This window comes from Malaya genurostris, chromosome 3 (assembly GCF_030247185.1).
Source record: "Malaya genurostris strain Urasoe2022 chromosome 3, Malgen_1.1, whole genome shotgun sequence".
In the NCBI taxonomy this organism is placed as follows: Eukaryota; Metazoa; Arthropoda; class Insecta; order Diptera; family Culicidae; genus Malaya; species Malaya genurostris.
In genome coordinates, this window is record NC_080572.1 from 230478711 (window position 1) to 230500492 (window position 21782).

Here is a 21782-nt window from a genome sequence, read left to right on the forward strand (position 1 = left end):
GTCTCAAAATTGTTCTAGTATTGTCTCAAAATAAACCCAAATTATTTCAAAATAGAATTATTATTGTTTCAAGATTGTCTCAGAATGATTTCAAAATTGTTTCAAAAGGGTCTAGAAGTCTTTTCCATCTCAAAATTGTCTCAAATTCGTCTCTAAACATTCTTATTGGGATGAAAACAACTTTAAAGAATCTTAAATTATTTAAATAATGTTAGAAACTATCTCCAATTTGCCATTGAATTGATCCTGAATTGTCTTGAAATTGTCTCTAGATTATTTTATATTGGTCTTAAAATTGTTTTAAAATTGTTTCAAAATTGCCACTAAATTGTTTTAAAACTTACTCTAGATTGTCAAAAAGTGGTATCGAAGTTGTCTGTTTTGACTTGAAATAAAATTAAATTATCTAACCTGTTTTTAAATTGTCTCAAAATTGTTTTAGTATTGTCTGAAAATGTACACAAATTGTATCGAAATAGACTTATTGTCTCAAAATGATTTTAAAATTGTTTCAAAGTATACTCAAAATTGTCTCAAATGTGTCTCAAAATTGTTTCGAAATTTTCTCAAAATTGTTATAAATAGTTTTGTTTCAAATTTTTTGCAGTATTGTCTAAAAATGAAAAAAGACTCAAAAGTGTACAATAATTGTGAGCAAACTGTTTAAAGTTTGTCTTAAAATTATCTCAAAACTGTCCCAAAACAGTTTCAAAACTGTCTTCAAAATAGCATAAAATTGTCTCGAAACAGATTCATAATTATCACAAATTGTTTAAAAATTGACTGAAAATTGTGTCATTAGTAATTACGTGAATACTCGAGCCCTGAACTCAAGTTGTAGGTGTAAACGCATGGTATTTAGTTCGAATGGCATTTGATATATGATTCTAGAACTAAATACCATTCGTCTCCATCTGACGATAAATTGATGGAAACGCATGGTTTTTCGATTGAATCCTTTTTTTAAGTCTGATATTAAACCCGTCCAAAAAAATAATACAACGTAATGTACCCATAAATATTATATTTTTGATGTAACATCTAGAGTGGTACCAAAGTTTTTTTTGCATGACATACATTTTGAAAAATACTGAAAAAAAGGTTTTCCATAATGCCTAAAAAATTCCTTATTTTTTCAGATTTTTTGCTAAGAGGTTTTTGAAAAATTTAAATAAAATGAAAATCAGAAAAACAATCCCAACTCCACAAATATTACAGTTAAAGGGTTAACATTTGGGGGAAATCATTTCCAATATAAACCCTTTCAAACAGCACATATCAAGGTAATTTCTGTTTGAGGGCAGCCTTAGCATTTAAATTGATCCAAAATTTCGAAAAATTTTAATTGTCTCAAACTGTCTGAGAACTGACGCAAAATTGTTTCCAAATAGTCTCCAAGGAGTTTAATGTTTATCCCGATGCTGTTTCAACAGTATCTGAAAATTACAACATTTTCTTAAGGTCGCAAAGTTTAGAATTTTTCAACAGAATTTCTTTTAGTTATTCAAATTTAATCCAAATAGTTCTAAGGTTATTTGTTCTAAAATTATTTGAAAATTGCGTCAAAATTGCCGCTTCAAAAATCTTACAAAATTTTCTTTATGTCTTAACATAAAAACCAAAATAGGCTCTTAAATTGTCATTATATTGTTTTAAATGGTCCTAAAATTGTTTTAGTAATACCTAAAATTAAACTCAAAATTTTCTCAAAATATATTTATTATTGTCTCAAGATCGTCTCAAAATGATTTCAAAATTGTTTCAAAGTGGTCTCAACATTATTTCAAGCTCTTCGCTAAATAGATTCTTAATGGGCTCAAAACAATCTCAAACTTGTGAGAAAGCTGTCTCAAATTGGTTGTGAAATTAATTCAACATTTTTTTCAAAATTGAGTCAAAATTGTGTCCAAATTATCCCGTAACAGTTTCTCAGTAGTCTCAAAAATTACTTGAAATTGTCTCCAAACAGATTCATAATTATCTCAAAACAAACTCAAAGTAGTCTCAAATTGTTTGAAAAATTGTGTCAAATTTGCCTTTGAATTGATCTAAAATTGTTATGAAATTTTTAAAGAATTATATCGAACTGTCGGAGAACTGCCACAAAACTGTTCCAAAATCGTCTTCAAGGTATTTAAAACTTATCCCAAGACTGTTTCCACAGTACCTCAACATTGTTTTGAAGTCACACAATTTACAGATTTTTACCCCAAATGCTTTTATTCATTTAAATTTAATTCAATATGATCATGGAATTGTTATGTGGTTATTTGTTATAAAATTATTTTAAAAAATTGTCGAAATTGTCACGAAAATGTTTCAAAATTACTTCGAAACTCCCACTAAACTGTTTCAAAATTGTCTCTACGCCGTCTTGTAGCAAACTTAAATTGTCTTGGATCTGGTCTTGAAAACTCTTAGATTTTGGGTGGCGGAAATGGTAAACGCGTATGCACGGATTGCATAAGAACGTAGGTTCAAGTCCTGTCTCTCAGGGTATCTTTTTTCAAAAAAATCATCTTTTCTGTGAGTTTCTCATTCCTTCGGCTTCTACAATATATGTTTCTACTCAGTCAATGCCGAACTGATCTTAGATATTATCTAGAACATTACAAAAAATAAAAAATAAAGTCATATAAATTGTTTCGAAATTATCTTATTAAATTGTTTCAGATTTTGTATGAAGACTAGCTAAACTGTCTAAAAATTGTTTTAAATTTGTCTTAAAATTGTTTTAAATGTGTTTTTAAATTGTCTCAAAACTAAATGGCAATTAACGCCAATTGGTTTCAAAGTTGTATCAAAAATGTCTTTAAAATAAACCACCTCAAATTGTCTTAAAATTGTAATGATAAAATTGTTTTAGTTATGTCCCGGTTAGGCCTTCAATAATATTAAATGTATTAAATAGTTTTAAAATGGTTTTTGTATTGTCGATAAAGGGGCCCATAATTGCTTTAAAATAGACCTATTATTGTCTCAAGATTGTCTCAAAATTATTTCAAAATTAGTCTCGAAATCGACTCTAAAGAGATTCTTAATGGGCTGAAGATAATTTCAAAGAATATTTCTAAAACAATTTATTAAAGTTGTATTACAATTGTTTCAAAATTAACTGAAATTGTGCACAAATTGTTCAAAAATGGTTTCAAAAGTATGATAAAATTGTCTCAAAATATATGCATAATTGTATCTAAATCAACGCAAAGTTATCAGAAAATTGTTGAAAAATTATATTTGAATAGATCCGAAATTGTCTTAAAATTGTTAAAGAATTTTTTCAAACTGTCTGAAAATTGTCTGTCTGATTTTTAATTGACAAAAAAAAAGACTCAAAATTGTACAATAATTGTTAGCAAACTGTTTCAAGTTTGTCTTAAAATATCTTAAAACTGTCCCAAAACAGTTTCAAAACTGTCTCCAAAATAACATAAAATTGTCTCGAAACAGATTCATAATTATCACAAAACAAAGTGATTTCAAAATTGTTTAAAAATTGACTGAAAATTGTGTCATTAGTAATTACGTGAAAACTCGAGCCCTGAACTCAAGTTGTGGGTGGAAACGCATGGTATTTAGTTCTAAGGGCATTCGATATATGATTGTAGTACTAAATATCATTCGTCTCCATCTGATGATAATTTGATGGAAACGCATGGTTTTTCGATTGATTCATTATTTTAAAAGTCTGATATTATACCCGTCCACATTTTTTTAACAATCTGAAAATATTATACAGCGTAATGTATTCATAAATGATATATTTTTGATGTAAGATCTAGAGTGGCACGAAAATTGTAAGTGTAAATAAAAAATATTCGAAAATTTTGAATTTTTTTGCATGAAATACATTTTTAAAAATTCTTAGAAAAACGAAAAGGTTTCCCATAATGCCTAAAATATTCTTGATTTTTTAAATTTTTTTTTGGCTAAAGTGGTTTTTGAAAAATTTAAATAAAATGATAATCAGAATAACAACCCCACTCCACAAATATGGTAGTTAATGCGTTAGAATTGTCTCAAACTGTCTGAGAACTGTCGCAAAATTGTTTCAAAATAGTCTTCAAAGTGATTAAAACTTATCCTAATGCTGTTTCAACAGTATAAAAAAAATTCAAAATTTTCTTAGGGTTACAAAATTAAGAATATTTTCACCCCAGTTCTAAGGTTATTTGTTCTAATATTATTTGAAAGTTGCGTCAAAATTGCCGCTTCACAAATATTACAAAATTGTTTCGAAAATTGTCTCTATGTTGTATCGAGACAGGTTTAAAACTTCGGATCTGGTTTTGAACATTTTTAGATATTGACTCAAAACTCAATCAAAATCGTTCAAAGTGTTTCAAAGTTTTTCAAACCAACACTGATTCTTTCATTCTCACATTTTCTCTCCGTTTATTGCTCGTTAGCAGTTTTATGTATAAAATTGAGTTCAAGATTGCTTTAGGTCTTAACACAAACCCTAAAATAGGCTCTCAAATCTTTTTTAAATGGTCTTCAAATGGTCTTAAAATTATCTCGAAATTGTTTTAGTGTTGTCTAAAACTGAGCTCAAAATTGTCTAAAAATAAATAAAAATCAAATTTTTTTCAAAGTGGTCTCAACATTATTTCAAGTTCTTCGCTAAATAGATTCTTAATGGGCTAAAAACAATCTCAAAATCGTGAGAAAGCTGTCTCAAAATGGTTGTGAAATCGATTCAAAATTGTTTCAAAATGGACTCAAAATTGTGTCAAACCGGTTTCAAAGTTATCTAAAAAATGTCTCAAAATTGTTCCAAATCAAATTCATAATCATTTCAAAACAAACTCAAAGTAATCTCAAAATTGTTTGGAAATTGTGTTAAATTTGCCTTTGAATTGTTATGAAATTATTAAAGAATTGTATCAAACTGTCGGAGAACTACCACAAAACTGTTTCAAAATCGTCTCCATGGTATTTAAAACTTATTCCAAGACTGTTTCCACAGTAGCTCAAAATTGTTTTGAAGTCACTCAATTTACAGTTTTTTACCCCAATTGCTTTTAGTCATTTAAATTTAATTCAAAACGATCATGGAATTGTTATGTGGTTATTTGTTACAAAATTATTTAGAAAATTTGTCGAAATAGTCACAAAATTGTTTCAAAATTATTTCGAAACTCTCACAAAACTGTTTCTAAATTGTCTCTACGTCGTCTTGTAGCAGGCTTATATCGTCTTGGATCTGGTCTTGAAAACTTTTAGATATTGGGTGGCGGGAATGGTAAACGCGTATGCACGGATTGCCTAGAAACGTAGGTTCAAGTCCTGTCTCTGAGCGCATCTTTAAAAAAAATCATCTTTTCTGTGAGTTTCTCATTCATTCGGCCTCTTCAATATATGTTTCTACTCAGTCATTGCCGAACTGATCTTAGATATTTTTAAGAACAGAACAAAAAATTTCATAAAGTCTTGTAAAATAATTCGAAATTATCTTATTGAATTGTTTCAGATTTTGTATGAAGACTAGCTTTATTGATTGATTGATTGAAAACTCACCCAAAACGGGTAAAAACGTTTCAAAGTTGTCTCAAAATGGTTCCGAAATTGGAATTTAAAATTTTTCTTCAAATTAAAAATTCTAAAACTTCATCTCACAGTTGTTCAAAGTTGACTCAAAATTATCTTAAAATATCTCAGCCCAGAATGCTCTGAAATTTCCAAAAAAAGCCACAATATCGTTTCATAATAGTTTCCAACATGTTACAAAAATGTTTCAGAACTATAGGCCTGCTGCGAAATGTTTCAAAAGTCACTCAAAATTCTTGCTTGGTTCTAAAATTGACACAATATTTTTTTCTAGATTGTCTCTTAATCGTCTCAAGATTACATGCTTTCGAAATTGTCCAAACTAAAAATTGCCTCAAGTTGTGAAATCGTCTTAAAATGGTTTCCCAACCGTCTTAATATCTATTCTATTAAAATAACAGCTTGAAACGTTTGAAAATTCTTCAAAACATCCGGTTGGATTTTGTTTGAAGTGAAATTTGTCCATACTCCATGGATTGCTTGCTATACATGCCTAGCCGGGAAAACCAATCAAGATTAAGCTTATGTTCCTTGGGAAACCCTTGTTTACACAATTTTCCATTCTCACCACGGTCCGATGTTGGTCGCGACGACGGTCGTGGGGAGGGGGACGGGTTTCGGGATGAGTTTTTTTTTTCCCACAATGCCATGATTGGTGGCGACAACAGTTTGTGTCGTTCGTTGTCCTTCGGGGCGTTCGGCGGACCGAACTTTTCATCAATATCGAATTACTTTCCATTGCAGATATATGCGACCGACGGAAGACCGGTTGGTCGGAGAGGGGGGAAAGGACGGAATGAAACGGACACGCGGCTGTCCAGTAAATGAAGTTCTATTGTTTGGCGCGTTTTTTCGCAAATCCGGAAAAAAGCTACCCTAGAACTATCGCCGATAAAGTTTGCATCGGAAACTGTTTCGGTGCTGAAAAGTTGACGATGGCCGATCTGTGTGGGAGTCTAGTGTTTTTGTTTCATCATCTTCTTCTTCTTCTTTTTTGTTTGCGATAGCGTGGAACAATGGTGAAGTGAAATTGAGTAAGATTCAAACAATGAAAGATTGGCAATGTTCTGTGTGTTCGGTAAAAAGTAGACGGTGCACCAACGATTCCAAAAAGACAAGAGAAGTAATTTAGGGATCGTTGGAAGTTTTCAAATAATGGTGAATGATATTTCTCTCTCTCTCTCTCTCTCTCTATCTAGTAATTCGACCTTTCGTGAGGGAACTGAAATGGGACTGACTGGGAATACCTGCGGGAAAACGGAAGGGTTAGGATATCAGTGCTGGGTTGATTATTTTTTCCTCATTTTTATTGCATTCAGGTAAAACTTTCCAGTTGAGTGGATTTTTTGTTTGCTCCAGCTCCTGGGTATCGATAAATTTAGTCTGAAAAGTTTGCTCCTGTCTGACCCTATACCGCTTGATTTTTGCTTGTGGCATCTTCGGTGCTGCTCGGATTTCTGCTACTGGGACGATTCTGAACCGTTTATTATGATAGTTAGTTAGAGTTAGTTGTTTTTTTGGGTTGTTGTTGTTGTGCAATTTGGTTAAGCTTGGGTTGTTTTTTAGACAAAAGTTGACTTTACGTTTTCAGATCTTGTCAGAAAGAACCGATAGGCAAAGCCAACATTGCATTATCGATGCCAATGATGTTATTGAAGGATTATTTTTTTTTATACCGATACGTTAGGAAGGGAAATTGGATGGCAATATTTTCCGATGTGAATGGTGCAAGTTGAAAATTTTACAGTAGTTTTTTTTTTTGGTTAGTGATGGCCGTGGTAGCTCTAATGGTTTTTGTTTCGGTATGAGCTTATAAGGTTATAGGATAGGTTGCTGTTATTATTTTTTTTTGATAATTATCTTACTGGTGGTGAACTAGTTTTAGTGGTTCGTGACGGTCGGTTTGAGAAAAAATCTTACCTTCCATTCCCGTGCCTAAATAGTGCTAAAATTTCTTCGAACGTTTTGTTTTTGGTCTCAGGAACCTTTTTATATGTAAATATCCAAAATATTGCTAAAAATACACTAAACGGTAGGAATGTATAATTTTCCAAGGCAGTCTGAAAAGAGAATAAATATGCGTTATCGAAAGAATTATTGATTTTAATTTATTCTACTAATATTCGAATGTTCAATTGCGTAAATGATTATTTGTGTTCATCTGTTTGTATTTTGACTGGAGATCGCTTGGGAAGATAGATCTTCTCATTCAGTGCGAAAATGTTTTGTTACCATTTATTAGCACAAATGACATATGGAAGCCAAACAAAGGAAATTGAAAACGCAATCAAGATAGGATCATCGTTCAAAGAGGTTTCAACAGTTGATAGGTTTGATAGAAAATATTTGATCTGACCAGTGATTTGATGCTGCTAACGAAAACCTGTTTTAATCCACCTAGTGGTGTAATGATGCCTTTCTCATATCAATCAATTTTCTTCGATTCTTGAAAGAACAACCGAAATCGGTTTGTTTGACCGTCTACTGATAAAAACTATCAATTGGAAAAGATTTGAGGTCGATTTAGAAATTTTTTTAAGGTTTTTCCCCATTTTCAGTGATGGTATACGATTTTTAACCCACTTTACCCTATATTTCCGGATCCGGAAGTCGGATCCGCATAAAATTCAGGAATTACGTATGGGACCACAGGACCTTTCATTTGAATCTAAGTTTGTGAAAATCGGTCGCGCCATCTATGGGAAAAGTTAGAACACATATTTTCCTTTTTTGGCACATTTTACCCCATAACTCTCGAACCGGAAGTCGGATCCAAATAATATTCAGAAATTTTGTATGGGACCACAAGAATGGTATATGACATACGGCCCTCCGGGCCTCGGTTCAAAAGTCGGTTTTCACAGTGATTGCATAACCTTTCTATATGAGAAAGGCAAAAAAACAAGTTTCCGTTACTTACGAGTCTAACGGGTGTTTGTTTCTTCAGTAGTGATTACTCCATTGTCTGAAAGTTTTTGACATTAAAAATGCCTTACTCTTCGCTATACGGGGCCGGGTGTCAATTGAAAGTTTCAAAAATAGCCGCGTAACTTTTTTTCTGTCATAATTTAATAACTCAATCATTTGTTGATGGACTGATATAATTTAACAACCAATCGATTCGGAAACTTTAAACTTAAACATGTATGGCAACGTTGTTGTAGTATTTCAATAGCATACTTTTGAAAAAAAATGGTTAGAATCGACCTATGTTTTCATCCACCAATCCCAGTTGTACAAAATTTCTTGTTCGGCATAGAAGGCTTTGCGTCATGCATAAAAAACACCGTATCGTTTTGCGTAGTATGAAGAGGAATCTACAAATACATGCTGCAAAATATTTCTTGGCCTATTTCAAACTTTTGATTGTCTTTTTTGCTTACTCTTCAGTAAACTTATGCGGTAACGTCGTTTAAGTATTTTAGTTGCATACCATTGAAAAATTGATTTGAATTAACCTATGTTTTCATGAGCCAATGACAGTCGCAGTGAATGATGTCATAATTTCGTCCGATTTGCGCAGTATGAACTGTAGCATAAAAGCGTATCTATAAATATATGCCCGAACGCATTTCTGCTTTAGTTTGGTCATTGCTGCCAGCGAAGGTGAGTGGACGACAAAGCTGAAACTTACATTCATTCATTAGCTCGCTGGATAGTTGCTTTTGTATGTGTGCGGTGTATTGGAACCGTATTCACTGGTGTTGAATACAAGTTAGCTGTTTATCTTGATTCTCCGGTAGCTAGCAGGCCAATTTAGAACTGTCGGCGATAGATTTTTCGAACCTAATTTGAAGCGCTTGTAGTTCTGTGATTTGTTGACGGATTTTCCTCATTCAACTCATTCAACATTCAACAACGGGCAGTGTGCATACTGAAATCTTTATTTACATACAACACGGTGGCGCGCAAATAGATTCGGTATAAAGTTGTGCAATAGAATATAGTATTAGAGATAAACTCAAGATAAGCTGATCTGCGATTTTTCATGTATCATTTGAATCCCTACTAAACTCGGGTCACCGCCAACGTCAATTGTTCTGAAAGAATCTAATTGTCAATTTCATAATTCGCAAAAAATCCAAACACTAAAAGTAGAGTAAGTTTGTAATTTGTCACTGTTTAGCGAATCCACCATCATCTTTATTTTTGTATTCATTATGGGTAAATTGAATTATTTCTTTTTTAATGTAATCGTGATCGGTCGTGTCTTGCATACAACCCTCTAATTTTTTTTTGACAGTGCAAAGTGACGTCTCTACTCAGTATTGTTTGGCAAATCATCATGAATAGGTTAACTTCAGAACAACGGCTCAAAATCGTGGAAATTTATTTTCAAAATCAGGGCACAATTAAAAATATTTACAGAGAACTTCGTGAATTTTATGGTACAAATAATCATCTGTCTAAGACCACCATAAAGAAAGTAATTACCACATTTCGATCTACATTCAGTCTTTTTGATGCCAAGCCATCGACAAGAATGAGAAGAGTGCGTACAGAAGAAAATATTGCTGTCGTTCATGACATTGTCGAAGAAGTGCAAGAAGTTGGACTTTGTCCATCGATTTGATGGAAAATTTTACGAAAAGATCTGGGTTTGGTGTCATACAAAATCAATTGGTGCAAACATTGAAGCCACACGTCCATCGCATGCGCCGCGAGTTCAGTAATTGGTCGCCTAATCATTTGGTCGAAGATCCGCTTTTTTATCGCCGCAAAATTTTCTTCAGTGATGAGGCGAATTTTTGGTTGAATGGAAACGACACACCATTCATCGGTCCTTATTTCTTTAAAAATGAGGAAGGACGACGCGTTATCGTGAAGGGAACACACGTGAAGGGAATACCCTACAGAACCATGACCAATAAATTTTTGTTGCCAAATCTTCAAAATATGGATGTGGACGAAATGTGGTTTCAAACAGGATGGTGTCACTTGTCATACTGCGGCCGAAACAATCGACTTATTGAAAGAACATTTCAACGACAACATTATTTCGAGAAATGGTCCGGTGAATTGACCTTCACTCGATTATTTTTTTGTGGCCATACGTCAAGTCATTGATTTAGGTGGATAAACCAGCAACTATTGACGCTTTGGTTAACGATTTCCGAGTTACAACGATTTGAAAAAGGCAATTTTCGTGATATGCAAAAGTACATACGCCCTTTTTAAAAATCAGTCATGAGTCGGATTGACCTCTCAATCGGTTCAAAACTTATGGTTTGCCATACTGAAGCCATTTGCAAAGTTTCATCCAAGTCGGAGAAGGTCGAGTCTGATGATCTGTTAAGCATTTCTGGAATTACTCTAAAGCAGCAGCGATTGACGCTTTGGGAACCAATATTCAACGTGTCATTGCTGAAAAACACCCTCAAATGCTTGATAAAGTGGTGGAAAAATGGACCTCCAGAATGACCTTCGTGAAAAATAGTCGTGGCGGTCATATATCCGAAATCATATTTAAATGGTTTATAATTTCTTAGTTGGTTTGACGTAAAGTCGTTATAACTAAGTGCAGTTTTCGCAATGACTAAGTGGAAACATATATTGGAGAAGCAAAATGAATGAAAAACTTACAGAAAAGATGATTTTTTGGAAAAAAATACGCTCAAAGACACGACTCGAACTTGCGTTCTTATGCATTCCGTGTATACGCGCTGCCGCTTAGGATGACGAAAAGGGTAGCGCGTATGCACGGAATGCATAAGAACACAGGTTCGAGTCCTGTCCCCAGGCGTATCTTTTTCCAAAAAATCATCTTTTCTGTAAGTTTTTCATTCATTTGGCTTCTCCAATATTTGTTTCTACTCAGTCATTGCAAAAACCCATATTTAAATGTTAAATGCCATAAAAAATTATCTACCGAAAAAGGTTTTCTTCATTTTATAATTTGGACTGCGTTTTATTTAAATTTCAAATCAGCAAGTTTTAAAAAAACACCCTTAGGCAAGCGGCATCTTTTACAATATGAACTAATTCTTCAGACCTAACCTAACTCAAAGAACCAATTCCTAGATTTTAAACGTGAATACGTCTTACATTATAATTGGGTGCCGTTCCTAAATTCGCCCTGTAGAATAACTGGTAGACTTAATCTATCGATACAGCTTTCCCAATGACTATTTCGGTTAGTTTTCTAATTCTTGAAATAGCATAGAATTTTTTTTCGGTGTATTTCTTAGGAAGTAATAATATGCCGAATCGATTTCCTACTGCTTATTTCATGGAAATCATTTTGTACAATTAAAAAATAAGTTAATTGGTTTGTCATACCGAAGACGTGTGCAAAGTTTCATTCAAATCCGAGTATGAGAAGTCTGACGATTAGTTACCCATTTTAGGAATTCTTCGAACAAAATGATTGGAATTCATCGCTTATATTTTGATGATTATCAATCAATAGAGCGGTTAGGAGCATTTTGCCGAAAGAATCATTTCGCCGAAAGGGTAATTTCGCCGAATGCCGCTTCGCCGAAAGTATTTTAGCCGAATCCTGCAATTACCTTAATATCGTAGTTGGAATTGATTTGAAATAAAAAACGAAAGATAATAGTCTTAACTCCCGTTTTGTTGACCTATAATTGTACTTCTTGAAGTTTTGATTCTTATACTCTTAAATAAAGATTGATTCATGAATCACAGAACGAAGCTCCCATGAAAATTTGTTGACTTTATTAGCTACAGAGCATCAAAGCATTCGCATAGGTGTATCTACCAGGCAAATGTCTGAGGTATTTTCCGTTTATTTAGTGAAAATGAAAAAATATCGGCGGAATAACCTATTCGGCGAAAAGGCATTCGGCAAAACGACGTTCGGCAAAATGGTATTTGGCGAAATGACCCGTTCAAAATATAGACTACACTCGATCCGAAAACTATCCCAAAGATTGGTTTCGGGTTCAGGAATTTGTAAGTCCGATCATCGACCATCAGTCTGTGATTTTTGACAGCAAATTCCATTCTTCCTTTTATGTTTCTATTTTTTCTAGACAACTATGCGCTCTAAAATTTTGTTTTATAGCATATTGAGGAAGTAGAGGTTGGCTATTGTAATTCAAAAGTTGTGAATTTGAAGAACTACATTTCATGAGGCTGTTCGAACTGTTTACGTAGGACTACACCCCTATTATGCACGGAAAGACCGAAAAAAATTGTTGATTTTCTGATTTTAGTTAGTTATTTTTGAATTCTCATTCAATTTATAATGCTAAAATATGAGTTGAAATGACTATTTTTTTAGTTGAATTCTCCAATTAAACGTGCTGTCATTTCTCAGCTAAGGCGTACTCCATTTCCATTCAACTAATTTTCTAGTTGAATTAGAAACATAAAATGTTTTTAACCAACATGAAAGGTTGAATTGACTTCTTCACTCTGCAGCTATATGGTGCACTGTCACCGACACGTGGGCGCCAAGAACTTCCAAATCCGTCCACCAGGAGCGCCACAATATGAGCAAAAATTTGTTCCAATTCTAAATGAAGCAAGCTTTAAAATCAATTTCATTTTTGTTTTTTTTTTGTGCTATCTCTCAGCAGTGATGGCGACAGATAGATAGAGTCAAATTTTCTGCTTCTAATCACAAAATTAGTTGCTAATGAGAATTTCATGTTGGATTGAAATTTTGATTTTACATTCTCTAAAAAAAAGAGTTTTTTTTTAGCAATGTAAGTTCTGAGGGCCAACTAATTTAATAGTTATTTTGGAAATTTTGTTCTTAAAATCGATTAATTCAAAAACAGTAATACGAATTAGGCGCAGGGCTAATTTCGGTCGTTCCGTGCATTAGATTTAAAAATATCTTCACTATTTCGCCACTAATGTCACGAGATAGTACACCGAAACCTCCATTTACGAACTAAACGGGGGTTCGTTAAAGAGGTAGCTCGTAAAAAAGTTTACGTTATTTGGGATTTTGTTCGTAAAAAAAGGTTTGTGTAATTATTGTAGAAACCGTGCATCATATGGATGTGAAGAGTAAGTGCAAGAAAATGATGTTTGGGCTCGTTTCAGAATGCAAGATGGCGGCTTCCGGTTTATTGAGATTGCTTAACACCCCAAACAATATGGGTATCTTCGAAATGGAATTGATGAGTAGATGTCGGAAAACGATGTTTGAGGTAGTTTTGAAATTCAAGACGGCGACTTCCGGTTTGTTGATGTTGCTTGAAAACCCTTACAATATTGATATTTTCGGAACGGGATTGATGAGCAGAAAACAATGTTTGAGGTGGTTCTTAAATCCAAGATGGCGACTTTCGGTTGATTGATATCCATTGAAAACCCTTACAATATGGATATTTTCGGAACGTGATTTATGAGTAATGTCAGAAACGATGTTTGAGGTGGTTCTAAAATTAAATATGGCGACTTCCGGTTTCTTGATATTCCTTGAAATCCCTTACACAACGGGTATTTTCGGAACGGGATTGATGAGTAGATGTCAGAAAACGATGTTTGAAGTGGTTCTTAAATCCAAGATGGCGACTTCCGGTTTGTCGATATTCCTTGAAACCCCTTTCAATATGGATATTTTTGGAACGGGATTGATGAGTAGATGTCAGAAAACGATGTTTGAAGTGGTTCTTAAATCCAAGATGGCAACTTCCGGTTTGTTGATATTCCTTGAAACACCTTACAATATGGGTACTTTCGGAAAGAGATTGAAAAGTAGACGTCGAAAAATGTTATTTGAGGTGGTTTTGAAACAATACGAAACAGTGGCTTCCGGTTTATTAGTATTTTTTGAAAGTTCAGCCATTTTCCTTGAACTTGGTATTCCTTTAAAACACTATACCGGAAGTCACCTCATTGAATTTTGAAACGAGCTCAAACATCGTTTATTGGTATCCAATATGTTTCGGATTTCTTTGTTTTAAGGGTTTATACGGCATATCGATAAACCGGAGTATGTTATATTGAAATTCGAGACGACACCAAACATAGTTTTGCGACATCTGTTTATTAAATACTTTCCAAAAATACCCATATTGTTAAGGTTTTCAAGGTATATCGATAAACCGGAAGTCGCCATCTTGTATTTTAGAACTACCTCAAACATCGTGTTTTGACATCTACTCATCAACCCCGTTCCGAAAATACCCATATTGTAAGGGTTTTCAGGGAATGTCAATTAACCGGAAGTCGCCATATTGGATTTAATAACCACCTCAAATATCGTTTCAGACATCTACTCATTAATTCCGTTCCGAAAATACCCATATTGCAAGGGTTTTCAAGGAATATCAACAAACCGGAAGCCGCCATCTTGGATTTCAGAACCACCTCAAACATCATTTTCCGACATCTACTCATCAATTCCGTTCCGAAAATACCCATATTGTAAGAGTTTTCGAGGAATATCGATCAACCGGAAGTCGCCATCTTGGATTTCCAAAATACCTCAAACATCATTTTCCGGAATCTACTCTTTAAACCCGTTCTAAAAATACCCATATTGTAGTAGTTTCCATGGAGTCGGAAATCGCTTTCGATGTATGCCATAACCTGTTTTTACGAAGTAGGTACGTAAAAAAAGTTTACGTTATTTGGGATTTGGCTCGTAAAAAGAGTTACTTAAAAAGAGGTAACGTATAAAAAGTGTTCGTAAACGGAGGTTTGTGTGTACCAGAGGATACCGGTATTTCGGTGTGCTTTTTGCAACCTTCGTCAGTGTATAAGTTTTCAGTCTGTGGAAGGTATATAGAAGGTTATATTTTCACAGAAATTCATTTTTAATCGGTTCTACATTTGCCGCCCATTTTTTTTTTCAATTGGTTGGTAAACGACTGGACAATGCGCAATTCAGGCCCCAATGTGGTTCTTAGCCTCTTGTCCAGTAACTCCTATCCCTACCTCTCCGCGGTGCCGGCTGGGGTACGGGCAACCATAGGAGCGATCGGGTAACCAACCCCGGTGGGACCTTGGTCGTATGCTGACAGGGAAGGGGGTCCTCTTTAGAGGATGTCGGAGCGTCTGTACTCCATGTAAGGAGCGGCTTCAAACAGCGTCTGTTCTGGTATCCAGCGGCTGAGTATGAAATGCTGCATCCCGTCCAGCTAAATCCAAGGTGGCAACCCCACCAACGGGATCGTCCTAGTGCTAGTTGGGACGTTAAACAGAGCAAGCACGAGACAGGGGGTTGGCGTAGGCCTAATAAGCCGCCCGTAAAACACCTATTACGAATGATACAGGAGAGAATACGATTCGGAACAATCGGCATAGACCCACGCAACGAAATAAGGACTACGATTGGAAACTTGGAACATGGAACTGCAAGTCGCTAGGTTTCGCAGGCCGCGACAGGATAATATACGATGAACTAAATCCTCGCAGCTTCGACGTCGTAGCGCTGCAGTAGCTTTGTTGGATGGCACAGAAGGTGTGGAAAAGCGGACATCGAGCGGCTACCTTCTACCAAAGCTGTGGCACAACGAACGAGCTGGGAACAGGCTTTATAGTGCTGGGCAAGATGCGTCAGCGAGTGATTGGGTGGCAGCCGATCAACGCTAGGATGTGTAAGTTGAGAATTAAAGGCCGTTTTTTCAATTACAGCATCATCAACGTGCACTGCCCACATGAAGGGAGACCCGATGACGAGAAAGAAGCATTCTACGCGCAGCTGGAACAAGCCTATGACGGCTGCCCACGCACAGACGTAAAAATTGTCATCGGTGACATGAATGCCCAGGTAGGAAGGGAGGCAATGTACCGACCGGTAATCGGGCCGAACAGCCTGCATGCCGCATCGAATAACAACGGTGTGTCAACTTTGCGGCCTCCCGAGGAATGGTAGTCAGAAGCACCTTCTTTCCCCGCAAGGATATCCACAAAGCTACCTGGAGATCACCTGACCAACAGACCGAAAACCAAATCGACCACGTTTTGATCGACGGAAAATTTTTCTCGGACAACAACAATGTTCGCACCTACCGCAGTGCGAATATAGATTCGGACCACTACTTGGTTGCTGTATGCATGCGCTCAAAACTTTCGACGGTGGCTACCAAACGTCGAAACCGAACGTCGCGGTTTAACATCGCGCGGCTCCGGGATGCTGGAGTAGCCCAAGATTACGCGCAGCAGTTGGCAGTGGCACTACCAACGGAAGAGCAGCTTGGTGCAGCTACTCTTGAAGATGGCTGGAGAGACATCCGTTCTGCCATAGGTAGCACTGCATCAGCAATGCTAGGTACGGCGGCTCCGAACGTGACGAACGACTGGTTCGACGACGAATGTGAACAGTTAGTGGCCGAGAAGAATGCAGCTTGGGCGAGCAAGCTGCAACACCGGACGAGAGCAAACGAGGAGCGATACAGACAGGCGCGGAACAGACTAAACTCGGTATCCCGTAGAAAAAAGCGCCAACAGGAAGACTGAGATCGCGAAGCGATAGAACAGCTGTTCCGTGCTAATGACACAAGGAAGTTCTACGAGAAGGTGAACCGTTCGCGCAGAGGCCATGTGCCACAGGCCGATATGTGCAAGGACACCAACGGGGATCTTCTCACGAACGACTGTGAGGTGATCGAGATGTGGCGGCAGTATTACGACGAGCACCTCAATGGCGATGTGGCGGAATACGAAAGTAGCAGCGCGGTAACGAACTTGGGAACGCGTGCGGAGGACGATAGACTGCCGGTCCCAGACCTCCAAGAAGTGGAGGAGGTGGTAAGCCGGTTGAAAAATAATAAGGCCGCTGGCGTTGACCAACTACCAAGCGAGCTACTAAAACACGGTGGTAATGCACTAGTGAAAGCACTGCACTGGGTCGTTACCAAGATCTGGGAGGACGAGATTTTACCGGAGGAATGGATGGAAGGAATCGTGTGTCCCATCTACAAAAAGGGCGATAAGCTGGATTGCTGCAATTACCGCGCGATAACTCTGCTGAACGCCGCCTACAAGGTACTCTCCCAAATCTTATGCCGTCGACTTTCACCGATTGCAAACGAATTCGTGGGACAATATCAGGCAGGATTTATGGGCGAACGCGCTACCACGGACCAAGTGTTCGCCATCCGCCAGGTGTTGCAAAAGTGCCGCGAATACAATGTGCCCACACATCACTTATTCATCGATTTCAAATCAGCCTACGACACAATCGATCGAGAACAGCTATGGAAAATCATGCACGACTACGGATTCCCGGACAAACTGATACGATTGGTCAAGGCTACGATGGATCGAGTGATGTGCGTTGTTCGAGTATCGGGGATAAACTCGAGTCCCTTCGAAACTCGCAGAGGGCTACGGCAAGGTGATGGCCTTTCGTGTCTGCTATTCAACATTGCTTTGGAGGGTGTGATAAGAAGAGCGAGGATAGACACGAGTGGCACGATTTTCAGAAAGTCCGTCCAGCTACTTGGTTTCGCTGATGATATTGATATTATAGCACGCAACTTTGAGAAGATGGAAGATACGTACATCGGACTAAAAGCAGAGGCCAAGCGGATCGGACTAGACATCAATGTGTCAAAGACAAAGTACATGAAAGGCAGGGGCTCGAGAGAAGATAACGTCAGCCACCCATTATGAGTTCTGATTGGTGGTGATGAAATCGAAATGGTCTACGAGTTCGTGTACTTGGGCTCACTGGTGACTGCCGATAATGACACCAGCAGAGAAATTCAGAGACGCATATTGTCAGGAAATCGTGCTTACTTTGGACTGCGCAGGACGCTTCGATCGAGAAAAATTCGCCGTCGTACGAAGTTAACTATCTACAAAACGCTGATTAGACCGGTTATCCTCTACGGGCACGAGTCCTGGACAATGCTTGCGGAGGATCAACGCGCACTAGGTGTTTTTGAACGGAAGGTGTTGCGAACCATCTTCGGCGGAGTGCGGATGGAAGACGGTACGTGGAGAAGGCGAATGAACCATGAACTGCACCAGTTGCTGGGAGGACCAACCCTCGTCCAAACGGCCAAAGTCGGGCGGTTACGGTGGGCCGGGCATGTTGTTAGAATGTCGGAGAACAACCCGGTTAAAATGATCCTCGACAATGATCCGACCGGTATAAGAAGAAGAGGCGCACAGCGGGCAAGATGGATCGATCAAATTGAGGACGACCTGCGGACCCTTCGCAGCTACCGAGGCTGGCGGCGAACAGCAATGAACCGAGTTGAATGGAGACGCCTCCTGTATACAGCAGAGACCCGCGTGGTCTACGACTGAAAGAGATAGATAGATTTTTTTAATTGTGCTTTTCATTAAAAATCCTTCATGAAAGGCGATTGCACTGCTTTCGCACTTTCACTGCATATGCGCTATTGAATGTAGAACCGTTTCAAAATTAAACCATTTGAAAGTGGCTGAACAAAAAATTCTAGAGTTCCCATCAACTTGAATGGTGCGAGTTGTTAATATGCAGATAAAATATGAAAAGTGGATCTGTTTTCTGGAGTTCTTTCATGAGAATGTTTATACACACATAGATGATGAGATCTCCATCCGAAAAAACTTGACGAAACTAAGCAAAACAGATACAAATGGAATGTCTAATTCGCAAGACATGACCGATAAAAGAAAATTTTGTTAGACCTGTACTAACGGATTGTTAATTTAAGCATGACCCACTCACAATACTCTGACTTTCTCATATATTTAACTATAAACATTGAACATTTTATTTGATTTAACCAACCAAAATAGGACGTAAAGTTGATTGTTGTAGCACGGGGTTTTGTCAGTCAAAAGTACATAGAATATGTTTCCTGGTAACAACTTTTGTTTTAAAAGCATTATTCCGTTCTAGTGTCAAATAAGAAAATCTCAAACCGCAACAGTTTTTGAATGCAAAAACCGGATAAAAATATTAGGAGCAACAACCGAACTCGAATTTTGCTACGGAAGCATCAAAATCGGCCGAAACATATTGTTTGCTCAAGAGACTGCGATAAAACCGTCAATACAACAATCAACTTCAACGTTAGAAATAGAACACGAAATGGCTACTCACCTTTAAACTTGGGAAACCAATTCCAACAACGAAGTTTGCCATCCAGTTGACCAGCACTGCGATGGCCATCGCGCTCGGTCGCGGCCCCTGGCTGAACAGCTCGGCAGTGATCATCCACGGGATCGAGCCCGGCCCGACGGCGAAGAACACCACGAACCCCAGCGTTGACACCACCGACAGGTAGGACATCCAGTCGATCATTTCCTGCACGTAACCAAAAAACTCCTAAACTATGCGTGTAATAGTCCGTTGCGTTCCCGCATTTTAAAGGCTTTTTCTGAGGGGTGGGATATATTGTTCGTTTCCTTGTTTTTTTTCTCATGACAGTTAGTGGTTTATTTCTTGTTAGTAAACAAAAACAAAACCAAAAACGGAAAAGAACCGTTGGTTAAAATTAATAAACAAGGATATACCAAAACCCAGACAGACAGAACTGATAGGCGATTAATGTAAATAAAATTTGTTGGCTGGTAATCGATTTGGTAGCGCGGATCATGTCTTCGGTCCGTTCCGATCCCATTCCAATAAGGTAATGATTTTATGAAAATTTAGGACTTTTAGGAAATAAAATAAATGAAAAATAAACAAATTACCTAATACTACAGAGAATTCTAACTGCTGGTGGGATGCTTCAATTTCATTGCATCAGTCGTGACTTGACTTTAGAGGAAGTACTGAGATTCAATTGTTTTCGATTGAAAAAGAGGTGACTTATGGGTAAAATTAGAAGCATACTTTCAAAATACTCAACTTGACTGCTAAGGCTAGAGTTTCGTTCATAAGGATATCGAAACATTCTGGCTCGCTGACGTTGGGCAGCCATTTGTATGCAGGTACCATCAATCGAATGGATCGTGTCGGTTGGCAACACTGCTGTCAGCTTCGAGCGTTGTGATTGTGATTGTTTGGTGATCGTAGTAGGCTGCAGCGAAAGCAGCGACTACCGCAATTTAAACCAAAAAGCGAATGTTATTTACACGTTTTAATGTGGGGTCGAAGGCTGTTTCGTGGTGGATTGAAGTCTGTATAATGGAATCGCATAAACTAGCAGCGTGGGACATACAGTGTTGCCAGTGTTCTGCAACTGCCGACGCCAGGAAGGCGAAACAGTTGAGAGGATCGTCGCATTGATTGATGGCCCCTGGCGAACCGAACGCTTCGAAAAATGTGAAGTACTGTTTCTGGATTGCTGAATTGATTGTTTTTTTTTGTATTTTTTTGCGAAGGGCGGTGATTAATGGTATTTTGAGAGAGAGAGATAGCAAAGAGAGCAGACTAATTTGATTGTTTGGGTGTCTGTAGTGGTGATTGTGAATCAATGTTGTCGAAACTGAAACCCGAACGGAAAAATGGTGGGATGGCTATTGAACACAAAGGAACATAAATTGAATCCGCAAACTGAGTGCAACGAGTTTTTTTTTGTCTGTCGTATTTCACAAAGCCACTCGGATTATCGGGTTAATTTATAGCTTTTCCTCGAAGAGCTGATGACTCGCTGTTTATGTAACTGAATAATCTGGAGGCTCTGGGCCAGCTGGTACGGTTTGGTGGTCATCCGATTGATTAAATTAATTTAATCGAAGTGGCACACCAAAATGAGATTATTACGAACGGACCTGTGTACGGTGTAATGGCACAAGAGAGAGAGAGAAAGAAAAAAAATAATGCAGAATAATAATGATGATAATGATGATGATCATAATCTGCCTCCAGGAGGTGGGACACCTTGGTGCCAGCCGGTACACTCCGAGCTCGTTGGAAAAGGAAAACAAATTCGACAATGGAAAATGATAAATGACAATCAGTGCGCTCGACGAGTGGCATTCGACGGCAAGGCTCTTAATAACGGTTTTGTAGGGAATTATTTGTGCAGAACTTCCACGGTTCAGGTTGTCTATGATTGAAGTCGGTCGTTTGTCGCTGTTCGGCAAAGACGAACAAAAAAAAACCATTTGCGTTGATTTATTGTTTTGAATTTGTCGGAGATTTCGAACGTTTTCAGTATTAAGTATTAACTTTGTCGTTTACAGCTTTGTCTAGTCTTACTGTTTTTGGGAAACTTTTTTCATTTCCAAATACAGATAGGGGATTCCAAGATTAGCGATGAACCCGCGTCTGTTAATCTCGATTTAAAAAAAAATGTTTCCAGAAGTTAGACAAATTCTAATCACATGAAATTTAGCGCAATGTTTTAAGTTCGTAACTTAGTAATTCAAATAGGCGTTCATTGATTAAGGCTTTTATTATTGTAATTTTCACTGGT

The 21782-nt window shown here is 37.3% G+C and overlaps 1 protein-coding gene across 22 annotated transcripts in view; it reads right to left on the bottom strand.

Annotated features, from left to right (window-relative positions):
- LOC131438815 (glucose transporter type 1) overlaps positions 1 to 21782 on the bottom strand; it is a 611808-nt gene that overhangs the window by 41432 nt on the left and 548594 nt on the right. For 20 of the 22 annotated variants that reach the window (XR_009230992.1, XR_009230990.1, XR_009230991.1 and 17 more), the window contains 2 exons: positions 19520 to 19744; positions 7471 to 7610 (listed from right to left, as the gene is read on the bottom strand). Coding sequence is in view for 19 of the 22 variants with exons in the window: in XM_058609122.1 (XP_058465105.1) it covers positions 7471 to 7610; positions 19520 to 19744 (365 nt within the window). In the remaining 3 variants the exon portion in view is untranslated. The remainder of the gene's footprint in view (positions 1 to 7470; positions 7611 to 19519; positions 19745 to 21782) is intronic. The other 2 variants (XM_058609117.1, XM_058609114.1) reach the window with 1 other exon arrangement.